The following is a 20,431-nucleotide window of genomic DNA, read 5'->3' on the forward strand; positions in this document are numbered from 1 at the left end:
ATGCCCAACTGATGGTTTGTTTTTCCTTTTTAGCTCACCTGTCACATAGTGACAAGGTGGGCTTTTGTGATCACCCTTCGTCCGTCGTCAGTCCGTGCGTGCGTCCGTCCGTCCATCCGTCAACAATTTCTTGTCTGCACGATAGTGGTTTCATTTATGATTTTATTTTAACCAAATTTGCACACATCTTGTATCACCATAAGGTCTCGATTCCTTTCTTGAACTGGCCAGATCCCGTTATGGGTTCTAGAGTTATGGCCCCTGAAAGGGCCAAAATTAGCTATTTTGAGCTTGTCTGCACAATAGCAGCTTTATTTTTGATTTGATTTTTACCAAACTTACACACAACTTGTATTACCATAAGATCTTGGTTCCTTTCTGGAACTGGCCAGATTCCATACAACCTTCAAACTTCATAGGGTTGTAGGGCTGCTGGAGTAGACGACCCCTATTGTTATTGGGGTCACTCCGTCAAAGGTCAAGGTCACAGGGGCCTGAACATTGAAAACCATTTCCGATTAATAACTAGAGAACCACTTGACCCAGAATGTTGAAACTTCATAGGATGATTGGCCATGAAGAGTAGATGACCCCTATTGATTTTGGGATCACTCTGTCAAAGGTCAAGGTCACAGGGGCCTGAACATTGAAAACCATTTCAGATCAATAACTAGAGAACCACTTGACCCAGAATGTTGAAACTTCATAGGATGATTGGTCATGAAGAGTAAATGACCCCTATTGATTTTGGGGTCATTCCGTCAAAGGTCAAGGTCACAGGGGCCTGAACATTGAAAACCATTTCCGATCAATAACTAGAGAACCACTTGACCCAGAATGTTGAAACTTCATAGGATGATTGGTCATGAAGAGTAGATGACCCTTATTGATTTTGGGGTCACTCTGAAAGGTCAAGGTCACAGGGGCCTGAACATGGAAAACCATTTCCGAACAATAACTAGAGAACCACTTGACCCAGAATGTTGAAACTTCATAAGATGATTGTACATGCAGAGTAGATGACCCCTATCTATTTTGGGGTCACTCCGTCAAAGGTCAAGGTCACAGGGGCCTGAACATTGAAAACCATTTCCGATCAGTAACTTGAGAACCACTTGACCTGGAATGATGGAACTTCATATGATGGTTGGTCATGCAGAGTAGATGACCCCTATCGATTTTAGGGTCACTTTGTCAAAGGTCAAGGCCACAGGGGCCTGAACATGGAAAACCATTTCCAATCAATAACTTGAGAATGTCTCGACCCAGAATGTCGAAACTTCATAGGATGATTGTTCATGCAGAGTAAATGACCCCTATTGTTTTTGGGGTCACTCCGTTAAAGGTCAAGGTCACAGGGGCCTGAACATTGATAACCAGTTCCGATCAAAAACTTGAGAACCACTTGACCCAGAATGTTGAAACTTCATAGGATGATTGAACATGCAGAGTAGATGACCCCTATTGATTTTGGGGTCAGTCTATTAAAGGTCAAGGTCACAGGGGCCTGTTCATGTAAAATCATTTTTTGGAAATAACTTGAGAACCACTTGACCTACAATGTTGAAACTTAATAGGATGATTGGACATGCAGAGTAGATGACCCTAATTATTTTGAGGTCACTTGATCAAAGGTCAAGGTCACAGGAGCCTGAACAGAGACTTGAGAACCACTAGGCCAAGAGTGTTGAAATTTAGCGGAATGACTGGACATGCCAAGTAGATGATCCCTATTGCAGCCAGCCATCAGTGTCTCTTTGACTTTTCGCTCCTGACCCCTATTGACTTCTTGCCTATAGGACTTTGCATTGGGGGAGACATGCGCTTTTTTACAAAAGCATTTTCTAGTTTGACCTTGTCTGCACAATAGCAGCTTTATTTATTATTTGATTTTAACCAAACTTGCACACAACTTGTATCACCATAAGATCTTGGTTCCTTTCTGGAACTGGCCAGATTCCGTTATGGGTTCCAGAGTTATGGCCCCTGAAAGGCCCAAAAATAGCTATTTTGACCTTGTCTGCACAATAGCAGCTTCATTTATGATTTGAATTTAATCAAACTTGCACAAAACTTGTGTCACCATAAGATCTCAGTTCCTTTCTTGAACTGGCCAGATCCCATAATGGGTTCCAGAGTTATGGCCCCTGAAAGGGCCAAAATTGGCTGTTAGACCCTGTCTGCACAATAGCAGCTTCATTTATGATTTGATTTTAACCAAACTTGCACACAACTTGTATCACCACAAGATCTTGGTTCATTTCTTGAACTGGCCAGATTCCTTTATGGGTTCCAGAGTTATGGCCCCTTAAAGGTCCAAAATTGGCTATTTAGAGACTTCATTTATGGTTTTATTTGATACAAACTTCCAACATATCTTCAACAACAATGAATCTTGGATTCCATGACAAATCAGATCCAATTGTAGGTTCCAGAGTTATTTTATATCTAATTACCTCCCCTGATTGTAATAAATATGGATTTATATCAGTAAATACTTTCAGGACTTATTTGAAATTTCATTATTGTTATTAGTTGGACTTAGACAATCAGGGTAGATAACTATGTACTGATTTTATGTCAAATTACCTCCCTTTATTTCAAATTAAAATGGGTATATCTCCGTAACTAATGAAGATACTGATCTGAAATTTCTTTTATGTCAACAGATTTATTTGGCAGATCCTTCTTTTGTTCACTTATAACATTATCTTTTTTAATTACTTCACATTTATGTTACTAAAAATAGCTTATTTTTAGTACCTTTTTTATTATTGGCCGTAGGGAAAAACCAAGACCTCTTTTCTGTGGTACAACATGGATGGTACCTCCAATTTTTGGGTATATTTTGACATATCTATACCTTGTAAGAATTTTTTTTTCTTTTTGGTTAAATTTCTTCCCTTTGTTGTTCCTGTCCTTTGGACTTAGATATTTTTTCTGAGGGCCTTCTTGTCCTCAAGTGCTGTGATAACAGGTGAGCGATATAGGGCCATCATGGCCCTCTTGTTTGTTCTTATGGTTATACAACTACATTTTTGTAGCATTTTCAGCAAAAAATTACAATGAAGTAATATAAGACAAAAAAAAAAAGATTCAATTAAGTAAAATGAATGTTTGCTCTAAATAAAAATAAATTCATTGTCTACCCTACATAGCAGTTTTGGAGATATTCCCTTAAACATTTATTTTTAAGCATAACAAAAAGCAAGGATACTGTCTGTAAATGTTCTGTCAACAGTGGCATAAACTGAATTACTATTTAAGAATACTTTTTAAAGGAATATACAGATGTTTTCTTCAAGAAATACATCCATCATATGCTATTTTATTCAGTCACTTAAATTAAATGGAAAGAGGATGTTCCATTGAATAAATTCTCGCTGCAAAAGTTGCTATATGACAACATGTGAAGTCACTAAAATGTTAGACAAATCTTCCAGTCAAACATTTGACCATCTTACAATATTCATGGAAAAAAATGAGTAACATTAAAAACAAGTTAAATACAACATTTTATAACAATTTTTAGGTGTTTTCCTAAATTAGCATAGTGTAGGTCAGGTTAGCAAAACCATGGAATTGCACATTTACTTTAAACTCAATTACAGTTTACATTTTACCCACCTTTATTCATTAGTCTTTGGTGTTTGATTTGTTTAAGATGCACAAAGAGGATACAGTACACATGGAGGCATATGAGAAACTGTTGGAGACATGGATGGAACTTCTGACAACAAAGAAAGACAACATACCAATGGAGATAATCAAGTTCCATGCTGTACAGGTGTTCAACTCGTACGTACAGTGTCATATCAGCCCACCTGATGGATGCAGAGTTCAGGTATAGCTACACAAATATTTATCTTGTTTTGTAAACTGAAGTTTGAATAATATGAAGTGTCTACCTAGGAAGTGAAGTGAAATACTAATATTTTAATACATCATTATTACCAGTATAAAATGAAGACGATATATGAATTCTTCAATGTTTAATTGCCCGCCTGCTTTGCTCAATAGGGAGAGCCAGATATATGGATCTTTGGTCGTGAGTTGATTCTTGGGCGAGGCGTATGTGCTCAGTGACAATTTTATAAAAGACATTGTGTCTGAAATCATTCATCCTCCACCTCTGATTCATGTGGGGAAGTTGACAGTTACTTGCGGGGAACAGCTTGTACTGGTACAGAATCCAGGAGCACTGGTTAGTTTTACTGCCGTCCGTTACATAACTGAAGTTCTGTTGAAAAAACAGCATTAAACTCTAAACAAACAAACAATCAATGTTTGATATCTCTGAATAATTTCTTTAAGTACATGACTCCATATATAAATTGCCAGCCCCTAGTTTGTGCTATATGACTTATCTATTTTCAACAGGATTATGTTTACCGTGCAAATAAGTCAAAAAATTAGAAATAAAACTGAGAAAATTAATTTCTGATGTCATATAATAAAACACATATTGAATAATTTGCTGATTGAAACCTCACGGCAATACTAATAACTATTCTAATATGCTTGTCTCTGTTAAAACACTCTTAAGCTAGAATGACGTCACATTAACGTGCGGTGACGTCAAAGTTTTTGTTGCGACCAAGAAAGAGTGCTTCTATATTTTATCTACTGTTTTAGGTTATGGGCATATTAGAATCGAAATAATTTATAGCAAAAGAGTGTGTTAACACTATTTATACACTTAGGCGGTAATACGTCGTACAAATAATTTCACTCGGGCTGAGCCCTCGTGCAATTATTTGCCCGACGTATAACCGCCCATCGTGCATAAATAGTGTTAAAGCACTCTTTTGCTATAAATTATTTCTTAATTGACTGGCAAGGTATTCATTATTACAACACTCCTTATATAAATTGCTTGTCCATAGTTTGTGCTATATTACAGGTCCAAATTCAGCACGTTTGCTAGTTACACAACAGGCATAAGTTGAGAGCAAAAATCTGTGAACATTTATTTATGTATTGAATAAAACACTTATTGAATAGAAGTCTGCTATATAATCTTTAATTACTAAAGACACTCACTGTAATTGACCTGTTGCTATAAAAGTGGTCTTCTCTGCTTTTTGAATATAAACATATTTGCTGTGATGCTCAGTTAAGTTTTGTCTGTTTCATACGTGTTAGGGAAATAGTAATGCAAATTTCAAAGAAATAAGGTTGGGAACTGTCGGGGAATTTGAATTTTGTACATTAAAGCCATTCAATCTTAAGGAATAATTACTACCCATTGTAGAACAATTGAGTTTCTTTGCTGGATGTTGCTGCATTGGCTGTAATATCATTTGTATTACAGGGAAAACTGGAGATTCTTATTCAAATGTTGAATGATATATTGTTGCTATGGTTACATATGTGTGTTTCTAGAGTGCTGTTTTGTTGCCTAATTGATAGAACTTGTATGTTTTCTAGAACACTCAAGATTCCCGGCCTGATGATGATGATATAGATGAGATAGAGGAAGATGACCGTGACAAGTTTGCTGACCAGTTGTGTAGTGTCGGTGCTCTTGGACGATTGACAATAGAAAATAGCATAAGTATGATCACTAGGTATGTCAGCTTCTCAGCAATTTAAATGTTGTAATATAGTAGTTGTAGCTAAATGTTTTATTATAGCATTTGTAGCTAACTGTTGTAATATAGCAGTTGTAGCTAAATGTTTTATTATAGCATTTGTAGCTAACTGTTTAAATATAGCAGTTGTAGCTAAATGTTTAGATATAGCAGTTGTAGCTAAATGTTTTATCACAGCATTTGTAGCTAACTGTTTAAATATAGTAATTGTAGCTAGCTGTTTAAATATAGCATTTGTAGCTAACTGTTTAAATATAGCATTTGTAGCTAACTGTTTAAATATAGCATTTGTAGCTAACTTTTTAAATACAGCATTTGTAGCTAACTTTTTAAATATAGCATTGGTAGCTAGCTGTTTTAATATAACATTTGTAGCTAGCTGTTTAAATATAACGTTTGTAGCTAACTGTTTAAATATAGCATTTGTAGCTAACTTTTTAAATATAGCATTGGTAGCTAACTGTTTTAATATAACATTTGTAGCTAGCAGTTTAAATATAACATTTGTAGCTAACTGTTTAAATATAGCATTTGTAGCTAACTTTTTAAATATAGCATTGGTAGCTAACTGTTTTAATATTACATTTGTAGCTAGCTGTTTAAATATAACATTTGTAGCTAGCTGTTTAAATATAGCATTTGTAGCTAACTTTTTAAATATAGCATTGGTAGCTAACTGTTTTAATATAACATTTGTAGATAACTGTTTAAATATAGCATTTGTAGCTAACTGTTTAACTATAGCATTGGTAGCTAACTGTTTTATTATAACATTTGTAGCTAACTGTTTCATGTAGTATTTGTAGCTAACTGTTTAATGTACTATTTGTAGCTGACTATTTTAATATGACATTTGTAGCTACTGTTTAATGTAGTATATGTAGCCAGCTGTTAAAATATAGTATTGGTAGCTAACTGTTTAATGTAGGTTTTTTGTAGCTAACTATTTAATACAACAGTTGTATGAAATATATGGAAAATGACTTGTAGGATGTAGTTTCTATTTATATTATTTACATTTAGTTTAAATGTAGAGGAAGAATGCTTAATTATTAAAAATATGTATTGAATTACACCTGTAGGTTGTACATTTGAGTTCTGAGTGGAGCTTCAGAAACCTACAGTTTGCATGTGAGAACACATATATTTTTAAAACCAAGGAGTCAGGTGGTCACATAGCATTCATATTCAGGAAAAAATGTGGCTAACAACTATTGCTGGTTTCCAGAAAAAGAAATGATAATGCAAAATGAATCAAAATGATTTGCATCTTGTGCCCTCTATATGGATTGTGCATATGTAAATAAAGTTTAACTTTTATTACATAGAGCAATGGAGGATCGTATAACCCGATTGCACGGACAGCTACAAAGAATACATCAGGCACGTATGGCCTCTGGTAACATGAACAGCAGCTTCGATAACACCCTTATAACAGTATTACATGAAGATCTACACTGGCTTACTCTAATCACAGGTACATTCATATTCTCTAAGTTTTGTCTATTGTTTAAGGTCTAACGTTTTAGTATGCCAAGGAATCTTATGATCTGAAACACTATAGGGACCCTTTAAGCTCTCAGTAGGATTACAAAAGAAAAACAGCAAGTAGCATTACATCTAACCACTTTCCTGTGTTAAGCCTCCCTCAGTACATACTGACCAATCTTTACATGGTCTTAACATGGTAATCAGTAACATGCTGACTCATCAATCTAAACATAAAGGTTGTGGCTTCAGACCTCAGTACAATGGGTCTTAAAGCTTGTGTACGGTGTATGTAGAATATTGTAACTTGTTATTATTTTTTTCAGGTCATGTTTTAACAGAGGAGTCAGAAGGGGAGACTCCAATGATACCAGCTGATGTTATGCATTTTTCTATCAAACAGTCAACAGAGATAGACCTAAACACAACACTCAAAGTTCTTGGGTCCCCCTCGGATAATATTGATACAATACCAGGGGCCTCTACACATACCGATAATGTCATAAGGTAACACGTAATGTATATATTTTTTTTCATTACATGGACACAATTCAGGTATTATTGCAAATTTCATTTCTATAGTGGATGAAGACACCAGGTGCCCGTTAGTACATTATTTCAGGCATGTATGGGCACCATTGATCTTCCCCATTTGCAATAGTTTTCTCACATGTATGTGCATTCAACTTTACATATTTTTGGATAAATTGATTTGGACAGATCAGCTGTAGTACTTTACATGAATGTTTTTAAAGCATGAATGTGTTTTCTTATGAATGTTCTTAACAAAGATGATTTGATTTTTTAGGTTAATCTCGGCTATATTCCGGTTGTGTGAAGTTGAAAAGAAAGCCATTACCGCCAAAATGGTTGATACACTGAGTCCTCAGGTTACAAGTAGTGTAATGTGGTGTTTAAAACATTGGTGTAGGTCATATCTACTGCCTGATGAAAACTACTATAATCAGGTATGTCATTGCTTTGTACTGGAAAATGACAGTGTTGAAGTTAGTGGAAATACTCACAAATTGCTGATGTATAAAGGATCAGTTAAATGAGCCGTGCCATGAGAAAACCAACATAGTGGGTTTGCGACCAGCATGGATCCAGACCAGCCTGCGCATCCGCGCAGTCTGGTCAGGATCCATGCTGTTCGCTTTCAAAGCCTATTGGAATTAGAGAAACTGTTAGCGAACAGCATGGATCCTGACCAGACTGCGCGGCTCAAATGAGTTCTAATCTTGTTTAAATTTACATTTACTCTAGACTGTGACAGAGATTTATTTTTGCTAATATTATTTAAATATACCGGTATTCATGAAAATAATGTGAGTTGTGAACAAGTGGTCAGCATAAATGTCCAAAAATATAACCTATTGAACATAAGGCTTCTCACTGTTAAATCTACACCAAAAATATCTTATTTACATTGTTCAAGGCATCATTATGATTTAATTACCTTGAAGAAATATAATCAACTGAACAAAGACTTGAAAAAGAGGAGTTCTGTTTTTAGCTCATCTGATTTTTTGAAAAAAAAATGATGAGTTATTGTCATCACTTGAGCGGTTGTCGGCGTCGGCGTCGGCGTCGGCGTTGCCTGGTTAAGTTTTATGTTTAGGTCAGCTTTTCTCCTAAACTATCAAAGCTATTGCTTTGAAACTTGGAATACTTGTTCACCATCATAAGCTGACCCTGTATAGCAAGAAACATAACTCCATCTTGCTTTTTGCAAGATTTATGGCCCCTTTTGTACTTAGAAAATATCAGATTTCTTGGTTAAGTTTTATGTTTAGGTCAACTTTTCTCCTAAACTATCAAAGCTATTGCTTTGAAACTTGGAATACTTGTTCACCATCATAAGCAGACCCTGTACATCAAGAAACATAACTCCATCTTGCTTTTTGCAAGATTTATTGCCCCTTTTGGACTTAGAAAATCAGTTTTCTTGGTTAAGTTTTATGTTTAGGTCAGCTTTTATCCTAAACTATCAAAGCTATTGCTTTAAAACTTGCAACACTTGTTCACCATCATAAGTTGACCCTGTATAGCAAGAAACATAACTCCGTCCCGCTTTTTGCAAGATTTATGGCCCCTTTTGGACTTAGAAAATATCAGATTTCTTGGTTAAGTTTTATGTTTAGGTCAACTTTTTCTCTTAAACTATCAAAGCTATTGCTTTGAAACTTGCAACACTTGTTCACCATCATAAGCTGACCCTGTACAGCAAGCAACATAACTCCATCCTGCTTTTTGCAATAATTATTGCCCCTTTTGGACTTAGAAAATCATTTTCTTGGTTGAGTATTATGTTTAAGTCAACTTTTCTCATAAACTATCAAAGCTATTGCTTTAAAACTTGCAACAGTTTTTCACCATCATAAGTGGACACTGTACATCAAGAAACATAACTCTATCCTGCTTTTTGCAAGAATGATGGCCCTTTTTAGACTTAGAAAATCATGGGTAGGACAATATTTCTATTACACAAAAAAATCAGATGAGCGTCAGCACCCGCAAGGCGGTGCTCTTGTTTTTTTCAGGTGAGCAAGGCGTTATGGGCAGCATTTGGACGTGATACAGACGGTGCTCAGTGGACGATATCATTCTTGCTGGACAAAGTAATGGTATCACTGAGTGCCTGGAATGCTGAGGAGAAAACTATGATGGATATTCTGCAATTTCTTGTCATTCTTATGGACAATAAAACCAGGTCAGTAGATTTAGTTGGCAACATTTTCCTATCATATTGAAATGATGTTTTGAAAGTGGTTATGAGCCAGTTAAGAATTTTTTTTTATGAAATTTGTAATTTTATATGTAGTTCTTTTAAAATAGTAAAACTTTGTTTAAATGTGAATAATATCCAACCCATGGAATTTGATCCCCTTATGGATGAGGGACTTCCTTTAATGGTAAGGGACCAGAATGGCAACAACCATACAGTCTTGCGTGAAATGTAACAGTTGACTAAATAGATTTAAACAATTTGAACCTTTCAAACTGTAGATGCTAGGGGAAGGTTGATTTTGATCCCATACATTGCATTGTAATGTTTGAGATTAGCTAAAATCAACCTTCGGTGAAGCATGCTGTTGGTTACTTGCAGATTTATACATTCAGTACTGGTAAACAGATGGACTAAGTCTGCCCTGGAAAGGTGTATACACTGACTGCTGTGAAGCAGTATTGTTGAAAAATGCATTAAACACACCATGCAACCAACATTGAATTTGAAAACTCAGTACATTAGAAAAGTTTTTGTATTATCAAGTTATAGACGAGGCTAGGTGGATGTCTGAAAAAACTAGGTAGTGCAAGATGCTTGATAAGGCAGGCATTGTAAATTGGAAACTTAACTATATCTAAATACAAAATTTACTAAATAATCTATAAATTCATAATCATTTAGCGTATTTACATTAAGAACCCTACCCTACTGAAACGACTGTTGACATTAATATCTTGCAGAGCACAGTACATTACAAAGAGTGAGGGTCTATGGACCTTGGTAAGACATCTTGCCCATAACCAAGTGCCATTCTGTAACCTGCCTGCTAAAGCCCTGAGACTTGTCTACAAGGCCTGTGTTTTAGCTGGAGCTGGTGTGGACAACCAGATGAGTGGGGAATACTGGCAACTGGTAAGTTAATGCAATTTTTATGCCTTAGTTTTTACAATGTTGACGTATTGCAAAGTTCATAGTAATTAGGTCCTGTAAGCATGATAGGACCTGAAAATAAGGTGGCACAGAACTGAATTTGTATGAATTTATAAGTGTATAGTGTGTAGTCGTTTTATATAAGGCTAGCCTGCCCACTTAACCTAATAGGGAGAGTGCAGATCTACATATTGCGGGGTTGTGAGTTTGATCCCCGGGTAAGGTGTATGTTCTCCATGATGATTTGATAAAAGACATTGTGTCACAAGTCATTTCATCCTCTACCTCTGATTCATGTGGAGAAGTTGGCAGGTACATGTGGAGAACAGATAAGCACTAGTACAGAATCCAGAAACACTTTTTAGATTAACTGCCAGCTGTACTGTTGAAAATTGGTGGTAGAGCTCTCACTTTGAGTGTAGACCACGGGTTTGCTCCCTATCCAAGTCATACCAAAGACATGTACCAGTAGCTCCCTTGCTTAGTTTCTTTTATCTTGAACCCTCATGGTAACAAATACGTGAGTGGTGGGGGCATATAGATTTGCTCTTGTCCGTCCTTCCGCGCCTAGCTCCAAAAGTATTTTATGTAGAGTCACAAAACTTTACAGGAATGTTGGTCAGCATGTGTAGTTGTGCACCAGGGGTTTCGCATCCGGATTCATTCAGTCTTGTAGGAGTTATGGCCCCTGACTTAGTAAAAAATTGGTCATTTTAATGTTGTGTCGTGCGTAGCTCCAAAAGTATTTGACCTAGAGTCACCAAAGTTTACAGGCATGTTGGTCAGCATGTGCAGTTGTGCACCTGGGGTTTCGCGTCCGGATTCATTCAGTATTGTAGGAGTTATGGCCCCTGACTTAGTTAAAAATTGGTCATTTTAATGTTGCGTCGCGCGTAGCTCCAAAAATATTTGACCTAGAGTCACCAAAGTTTACGGGAATGTTGGTCAGCATGTGCAGTTGTGCACCTGGGGTTTCGCGTCCGGATTCATTCAGTCGTGTAGGAGTTATGGTCCCTGACTTAGTTAAAAATTGGTCATTTTAATGTTGTGTCGCGCGTAGCTCCAAAAGTATTTGACATAGAGTCACCAAAGTTTACAGGAATGTTGGTCAGCATGTGCAGTTGTGCACCTAGGGTTTTGTGTCTGGATTCATTTAGTATTGTAGGAGTTATGGCCCCTGACCTAGGGAAAAATTGTCATTTTAATGTTTTGTTGCGCGTAGCTCCAAAAATATTTTACCTACAGTCATTATTTCACTACACAAGACCAGACTTCTTGTCCAGACTTACTCAAAAAAAAAAGTTTGTGAAACATGTATGTTAAAATGTACTTGACCTAGAATCATAAAACATTAGAGGATTGTTTTATAGCCTATGAAGTGTTCTCTTTAGGATTTTACTCAGCTAGGCCAGAGTTATGGCCAACTAAGTGAAAAATACACATAAGGTTCTTAAAAGTTTGTGTTGCAGACATCATAAAAATTGTTTAACCTGAGTCATTAAACCATGTTACAGTGGCAGGAGTGGGGGGCACCTGTGTCCTATGGACACACATCTAGTTCTTCTTTAGAAACATACAAACTGCCTTTACAACGCCATTTAGCCCCAAATACTTCAGAAGGCCCTTCAAGTTTCAGTGAATTAATGCTTTTTGCAACTGTATTAAAATGTTGATACTAAATTACGCAACATCATCTTAATCAGAATTATATAAAACTTTGGTTTAAAAAAATTATTGAAGGTGTATTTTGTAATACCATCCATAGGTACTGAAGACCCTTCAAGACAAATTCTATCACTTGGTAACAGCAGAGGGATTTGCCAAGAACTGTCAATCGGCAGACACCAAAGAAGAGGTCATCAAACTATTGGAGAGCCTCTGTGGGGTGGCTAAAGGGTCAAGGGTCAATAACATCGATAAAATATTTGATTTTCTGCTGCCATTGATGCAACATTGTGTTACTTTGTTAGGTATGTTGTTGACCTGCTGCGTCTTACTAGCATATTTTGTTAAGAATTTCAGAGATAGTTTTCAGTTAGTGAATATCTATTTTTAGACGGTGGCCATTATAAAAAAAGTTTCAGTATTAATATGCATATAATACAATAATTTGCCAGAATTCTGTGAAATCTGTGTTTCTAGTTTATACACAGAGAAAAAAGGCTGAAACCCTGTCTCTATCTTTCTTTCTGTTTCTTTTTATATTCAAAAGTTATAGACAAGATCATTATGTAGAAGGGTAGAGTATAATGGTGCACTATATATTGCCTTGCTATATGAGCTAGCTTTTATATTGGTAGAGTGTCTGCCTTAAGTGTGAGAGGTCCCAGGTTCATTTCCTGGTCAGGGCAGAAATATTTTCAGTCTTTTACAATTATGATCTCTTTTATCATAAAATTTTCTTTTAGATCACTTGCCCTCACACTTGTAGGTTAAAACCTCACTTGAGTTGTAGAACTCTTCATGTGAGGAAGCTATCCAGCTGGCTTACAGTGGATAAGCTGTTCCATCCAGATGCCTGCTCATGCCGGAAACAATGCAAGGAGGGATATATATCTGGGGTCTTCCACCACCATCAAAAGCTGGAAGAGTTGCTGTATGACCTATAATTTTGTCTATGTTACTCTAAACCCAAACAAAAACAAAACAAATTTGTGATAGTTTTGATTTATGAGAGAAATATATATGTATTATTACAGATTTATATCACAACCATGAAGATGTTGTGCCATTGATTCTAGAGTTACTGGTAGAAGTTGTTCAGAAACAGCTGTGCTTCCTTAATAATGTAAGTTATTGTTTTCTTAAAGAGTTTGTTACATATTTGAGGGTTTAACATTTTATTCCAGTTTATTACCTTTGGAGGAAAACTTACCAGTTACCCCAAAAACAAATTTCAACATGGTTATGTGACAAACATTAAGAATAGAGTGATCTCCCTAAATGTAAAATAAATATGTTAAATAGAAAGCGCACATTATCTAGAGTGTTGAGCTTGTTCATATATCGAGATAAAAAATTAAAAACTCATAAAGACTGTACAAGCAAAATATAACAGATTTCAGTCTCAACATTTTTTCAGACCAGATCAAAGACCTTGTATGAAGTCTGTCTAGCTGCAATACAGATGTATTCTAAACATAATAAAGGTATGGACACAGATACAAGATTTTTTTGTTGGAAGCTGTGATGATATAGTTGCAACATTAAATATCCACTTATGGTGTGTGAGCATGTAGTTTGTGTGTCAAGTTTCGTTTAGTGTTGGGCTGGGGTCAAATGTTTTGTAGTGTTAAAGGGAATTCCTATAGTTTTTAGCTCACCTGTCACAAAGTGACAAGGTGAGCTTTTGTGATCGCGCAGCGTCCGTCGTCCGTCAGTCCGTTCGTGCGTGCGTGCATGCGTAAACTTTTGCTTGTGACCACTCTAGAGGTCACATTTTTCATGGGATCTTTATGAAAATTGGTCAGAATGTTCACCTTGATGATATCTAGGTCAAGTTCGAAACTGGGTCACGTGGCATCAAAAACTAGGTCAGTAGGTCAAATAATAGAAAAACCTTGTGACCTCTCTAGAGGCCATATTTTTCATGGGATCTGTATGAAAGTTGGTCTGAATGTTCACCTTGATGATATCTAGGTCAAGTTCGAAACTGGGTCACATGCGGTCAAAAACTAGGTCAATAGGTCTAAAAATAGGAAAACCTTGTGACCTCTCTAGAGGTCATACTTTTGAATGGATCTTCATAAAAATTAGTCAGAATGTTCACCTTGATGATATCTAGGTCAAGTTCGAAACTGGGTCACGTGCGGTCAAAAACTAGGTCAGTAGGTCTAAAAATAGAAAAACCTTATGACCTCTCTAGAGGCCATATATTTCATGAGATCTGTATGAAAGTTTGTCTGAATGTTCATCTTGATGATATCTAGGTCAAGTTCGAAAGTTGGTCACGAGCCATCAAATCTAGGTCAGTAGGTCAAATAATAGAAAAACCTTGTGACCTCTCTAGAGGCCATATTATTCATGGGATCTGTATGAAAATTGGTCTGAATGTTCATCTTGATGATATCTAGGTCAAGTTCGAAACAGGGTCATGTGCGGTCAAAAACTAGGTCAGTAGGTCTAAAAATACAAAAACCTTGTGACCTCTCTAGAGGCCATACTTGTGAATGGATCTCCATAAAAATTGGTCAGAATGTTCATCTTGATGATATCTAGATCAAGTTCGAAACTGGGTCACGTGGCATCAAAAACTAGGTCAGTAGGTCAAATAATAGAAAAACCTTGTGACCTCTCTAGAGGCCATATTTTTCATGGGATCTGTATGAAAGTTAGTCTAAATGTTCACCTTGATGATATCTAGGTCAAGTTCGAAAGTGGGTCACGTGCGGTCAAAAACTAGGTCAGTATGTCTAAAAATAGGAAAACCTTGTGACCTCTCTAGAGGTCATACTTGTGAATGGATCTTCATAAAAATTAGTCAGAATGTTCACCTTGATGATATCTAGGTCAGGTTCGAAACTGGGTCACGTGCGGTCAAAAACTAGGTCAGTAGGTCTAAAAATAGAAAAACCTTATGACCTCTCTAGAGGCCAAATATTTCATGAGATCTGTATGAAAGTTTGTCTGAATGTTCATCTTGATGATATCTAGGTCAGGTTCGAAAGTGGGTCACGTGGCATCAAAAACTAGGTCAGTAGGTCAAATAATAGAAAAACCTTGTGACCTCTCTAGAGGCCATATTTTTCATGGGATCTGTATGAAAATTGGTCTGAATGTTCATCTTGATGATATCTAGGTCAAGTTCGAAACAGGGTCATGTGCGGTCAAAAACTAGGTCAGTATGTCTAAAAATAGAAAAACCTTGTGACCTCTCTAGGGGCCATACTTGTGAATGGATCTCCATAAAAATTGGTCAGAATGTTCATCTTGATGATATCTAGGTCAAGTTCGAATGTGGGTCACGTGACTTCAAAAAGTAGGTCAGTAGGTCAAATAATGAAAAAATGTTGTGACCTCTCTAGAGGCCATATTTTCATGGGATCTGTATGAAAGTTGGTCTGAATGTTCATCTTGATGATATATGGGTGAAGTTTGAAACTGGGTCAACTGTGTTCAAAAACTAGGTCAGTAGGTCTTGAAATAGAAAAACCTTGTGACCTCTCTAGAGGCCATACCCTTGAATGGATCTTCATGAAAATTGGTCAGAATGTTCACCTTGATGATATCTAGGTCAAGTTTGAAACTGGGTCACGTGCCATCAAAAACTAGGCCAGTAGGTCAAATAATAAAAAAAAACCTGGTGACCTCTCTAGAGGCCATACTTTTCATAGGATCTGTATGAAAGTTGGTCTGAATGTTCATCTTGATGATATCTAGATCAAATTTAAAACTGGGTCAACTGCGGTCAAAAACTAAGCCAGTAGGTCTAAAATTAGAAAAATGTTTGACCTCTCTAGAGGCCATATTTTTCAATGGATCTTCATGAAAATTGATCTGAATGTTCACCTTGATGATATCTAGGTCAGTTTCGAAACTGGGTTACGTTGGGTCAAAAACTAGGCCAGTAGGTATAAAAATAGAAAAACCTTGTGACCTCTCTAGAGGCCATATTTTTCATGAGATCTTCATGAAAATTAGTGAGAATGTTCACCTTGATGATATCTTGGTAAAGTTCAAAACAGGGTCACGTACCTTCAAAAACTAGGTCAATAGGTCAAATAATAGAAAAACCTTGTGACCTCTCTAGAGACCATATTTTTCAATAGATCTTCATGAAAATTGGTCAGAATTTTTATCTTGATAATATCTAGGTCAAGTTCAAAACTGGGTCACATGAGCTCAAAAACTAGGTCACTATGTCAAATAATAGAAAAAACGACGTCATACTCAAAACTGGGTCATGTGGGAACAGGTGAGCGATTCAGGACCATCATGGTCCTCTTGTTTATGCGCATCTTTCTGCGCAACCGACACTTTCTATGAAAAATTGAAGTGAAGTCAACATTTGTTAAAACATGTGACAGACAATCTTAAATATGAGGAATCTTTAATAAATAACATTTTTTAATAAGTTTTATCAGTAATCAATTGCAAATGTTGATACTGGTTTATGTTGTATTGAAATGTATCATGCCTGACATGTATCACGCAACTTGCCATTTGTGGCTGTGTTTTGACAGCGCATTTTAGTACAAAGACAGTATAGCCCGCCCACTTAGCTCAGTAGGGAGAGCGAGTTTGATCCCCGGGCGGGGCATATGTTCTCCGTGACGATTTGATAAAGGACATTGTGTCTGAAATTATTCGTCCTCCACCTCTGATAATCCATGTGGGGAAGTTGGCAGTTACTTGCGGAGAACAGGTTTTGTACTGGTACAGAATCCAGGAACTAACTGCTAACTGCTCACCGTTACATGACTGAAATACTGTTGAAAAACGGCGTTAAACCCAAAACAAACAAACAAACAAAAACAAAGACAGTATTGTTCATATGTTAGACAATTAACTTTGTATTGATAAGACAGTATCTCCTTTCAGATTATTTAGTATTCAATTACAGGAAGAATTAAGAATTTTTTAAAATTATAGCAGATACACACGTAATCAATTTGGTCAGGTTCGCGCCATTTTTCGTCAGAACAGGTGTATTCAAGCGGTCTTAACATAAAATTTAGCCTGGTTACTCATATATTTTTGTCCTTTTTAGCTCGACTTTTCAAAGAAAATGTAGAGCTATTGCACTCGCCCCAGCGTTGCCGTCACCGTTGGTTAAAGTTTTTGATAAAAGTCAAATATCTCTGTTACTATCAAAGCTATTGACTTGAAACTTAAAATAGATATTTACTATCAAAGTCTACACCAGGGGAAACAATCCCCATAACTCTGATTTGAATTTTGACAGAATTATGCCCCTTTTAAACTTAGAATTTTTGGTTAAAGTTTTTTATAAAGTCAAATATCTCTGTTACTGTCAAAACTATTGACTTGAAACTTAAAAAACTTACTTACCATCAAAATCTACACCAGAAGAAACAATCCCCAGAACTCTGATTGAATTTTGACAGAATTATGCCCCTTTTTAACTTAGAATTTTTGGTTAAAATTTTTGATAAAATCAAATATCTCTGTTACTATTAAAGCTTTTGACTTGAAACTCAAAGTAGTTATTTTCTATCAAAGTTTACACCAGGAGACACAATTCCCATAACTCTGATTTGAATTTTGACAGAATTATGTCCCTTTTTTTACTTGGATTTTTTTTTACTGGCAAAGCTCTAATTCAGACTCAAGCACTGAGAAAAGTTGAGCGCACTGTCTTACGGACAGTTCTTGTTTATGTTCACAATACAATTATCTATACACAAGAAAAACAGGAAATAAATCTATGAAACAGTTTTTTCAAAATTTAAAAAACTTATTCTTCACTTTGCGTATTTTTCGTTGAAATAATTTCACAAAAGTGAATATGAAACAAGATTTTTTTTTTTCATTTGTACCCAATATTGTAATGATACAGTATTAAAAATATGACTATGATATCAAGTAAGTATATAATAAAATCTGTAAAAGGAATAAACCTTATTGTGCTGTCTTGATGCATATTTTGGTTGGTATTTAAAAAAGCAGAAAATGTTGAAAAATCGCTAGCAGTTTCAGCAACAGTGAGTGTGTTCAAAACAATTTTTCCACAAAAACAAGCCTGGTGACCCATTGTTTTTATTTGTTCATTGTTTTCAACACAAATTTTCCTATCATATATGTGAATTTGAAAAAAATCTATAAAAGGAAAAAAACTATAGGAATTCTCTTTAAGTTAATTCATTTTCTGAGTTTAAGTATTTTACTTCTTGAGAAATGAATTGATTGTATACCTATCTAAATTCTGGAAAAAATCAGCTTGTATTTTACAAGTAAATATGAACATGCAAAAAAAAATTGTATGTTGCCAGACTACTTTCATTAATATGTATGACCTGACACAGTTATATAAATAGCTCACATAAAAACTTCACTAAGTGCCTCGTGAGATCCGATCTGGCAAAAATCTACTCAAGTCGAATACAGCATCCCAGATCGAGCTATTATTATAATAACCCTATTATATTGTACTTTTGGAGTTTATGTGGGACTGTTTTGTTTAATGAAAATACTGATTTATGTTTGACAGTTGGGTGTATGTGAGGTTTAATCTTTTGTCCTTTTGATTGAGATACCAGGTTTATAATGATCTGATTGGTGATATATGAACATTTTGTGTCGATTCGCGGTTAAGCCCAACTCACTCACTCACTTATAATGATGTGATATTTTTGCAGGAAAACGTGTGAAGGATGCTAGTGAGGAGGAAGAAGAGAGGTACAATGATATTCTCCTTGTTATGGAACTTCTAACAAACCTTCTCTCCAAAGACTTTGTTGACTTCGGGGAACCAGGTATATTATTTCTATGTTTGGTTTCCTTTTACAATTCTTAATCAAGTGCTTCTTGCTGAATGTCTGTTTAACACAGAACCATGCACTGACTGCAGAAGGATTTTCTTAGAATACCTTCATGCAGTTGGCAAAAATGGTACTCGGTAAAATATAAAAGGGGCAAAAATGCAGTTGTAGTTGATTTCTCATCTTATTATTCAGCCAAGGCCAATACATTCATCTGCCTTGCTTGCTTATAGGCTGTATATGTACTAGCTTTACTAGGAAGTGGAAATGAGAGCATGTCAGCTAGCTGTTAGCTTCTGATAAATTGGACTGAAATTACATAATCAGATGCAATCCTGTGACACAGGACTTGCATATTTGTGTTAAAAGTCTTCACTTTACACCATGGTATTTTCTGTCTGCCTTTGACAACACTTTACCTTGATCACTTTTAGCTCCACTTTATGAAATTATTTAGAAAGTAGAGTTATTTTTGTCACCCTTTTGTCGGCATGCATGTCACAGAAGTTTTGCATGTTTTGCATGTAAGCAGGTTTCTCTAAAACTAAAAGGCAAATTGCTTTCAAACTCTACACACTTCTTTTGCATCATAAGATGACCTCACTGGGCATGTTACATAACTGTGGTTTTTATTTTGTCAAAATTATGCCCCGTTTTAACTTAGAATTCCTGATTAAAGTTGTGCATGCATGCATGTTTTTAAAAAATTGCTTGGCCAAATGCTTTCAAACTTTACAGATATTTTTAGCATCACGAGATGACCGCAGTTGGCAAGTTACATAACTGTAACTTTTACTTTGTCAAAACTATGCCCCTTTTTAATGTAGAAATTTCAGTTTAAGTTATGCATGTACGCAGGTTTCTCAAGAACTTGGCCTAATGCTGTAAAAATTCAACATGACATTGGTATTAGGAGATTACCCTTTGGCAAGTTAGATAACCCTAGCTTTTGTCAAAGCTATGCACCTTGTTAATGAAGAAATTATGCGACAGTTTTCAATGCATGTAAGCATGTTTCTCAGAAATACCAAATGTTTTCAGCTTTGAGATGGAATGACCTCACATGGCTAGTTTTATAACTCTGGCTTACATTTTAACAAAATTATGCACCTTTTCAACTTTGAAAATTTTGCAAAAGCTTTTGTATGTAAGCTAGTATGATTTGGAAGGACTTCAGATAGTCCAGTGCGCTGTTATTAGTTTAAACATAATTTATTTTAGGTCAATTGTGAAGGAAGTTCTACAAC

The 20,431-nt window shown here is 35.9% G+C and overlaps 1 protein-coding gene across 1 annotated transcript in view; it reads left to right on the forward strand.

The window, feature by feature from the left end:
* Positions 1-20,431, forward strand: part of LOC123552254 (exportin-4-like) — a 47,896-nt gene that overhangs the window by 18,922 nt on the left and 8,543 nt on the right. The window contains exons 10-20 of the mRNA XM_053541758.1: positions 3,665-3,844; positions 5,431-5,570; positions 6,923-7,071; positions 7,409-7,589; positions 7,891-8,050; positions 9,626-9,795; positions 10,554-10,725; positions 12,509-12,713; positions 13,443-13,531; positions 13,826-13,892; positions 19,062-19,178. Of these exons, the coding sequence (XP_053397733.1) occupies positions 3,665-3,844; positions 5,431-5,570; positions 6,923-7,071; positions 7,409-7,589; positions 7,891-8,050; positions 9,626-9,795; positions 10,554-10,725; positions 12,509-12,713; positions 13,443-13,531; positions 13,826-13,892; positions 19,062-19,178 (1,630 nt within the window). The remainder of the gene's footprint in view (positions 1-3,664; positions 3,845-5,430; positions 5,571-6,922; positions 7,072-7,408; positions 7,590-7,890; positions 8,051-9,625; positions 9,796-10,553; positions 10,726-12,508; positions 12,714-13,442; positions 13,532-13,825; positions 13,893-19,061; positions 19,179-20,431) is intronic.

The sequence above is a fragment of the Mercenaria mercenaria genome, chromosome 4 (genome assembly GCF_021730395.1).
Source record: "Mercenaria mercenaria strain notata chromosome 4, MADL_Memer_1, whole genome shotgun sequence".
Classification (NCBI taxonomy): domain Eukaryota; kingdom Metazoa; phylum Mollusca; class Bivalvia; order Venerida; family Veneridae; genus Mercenaria; species Mercenaria mercenaria.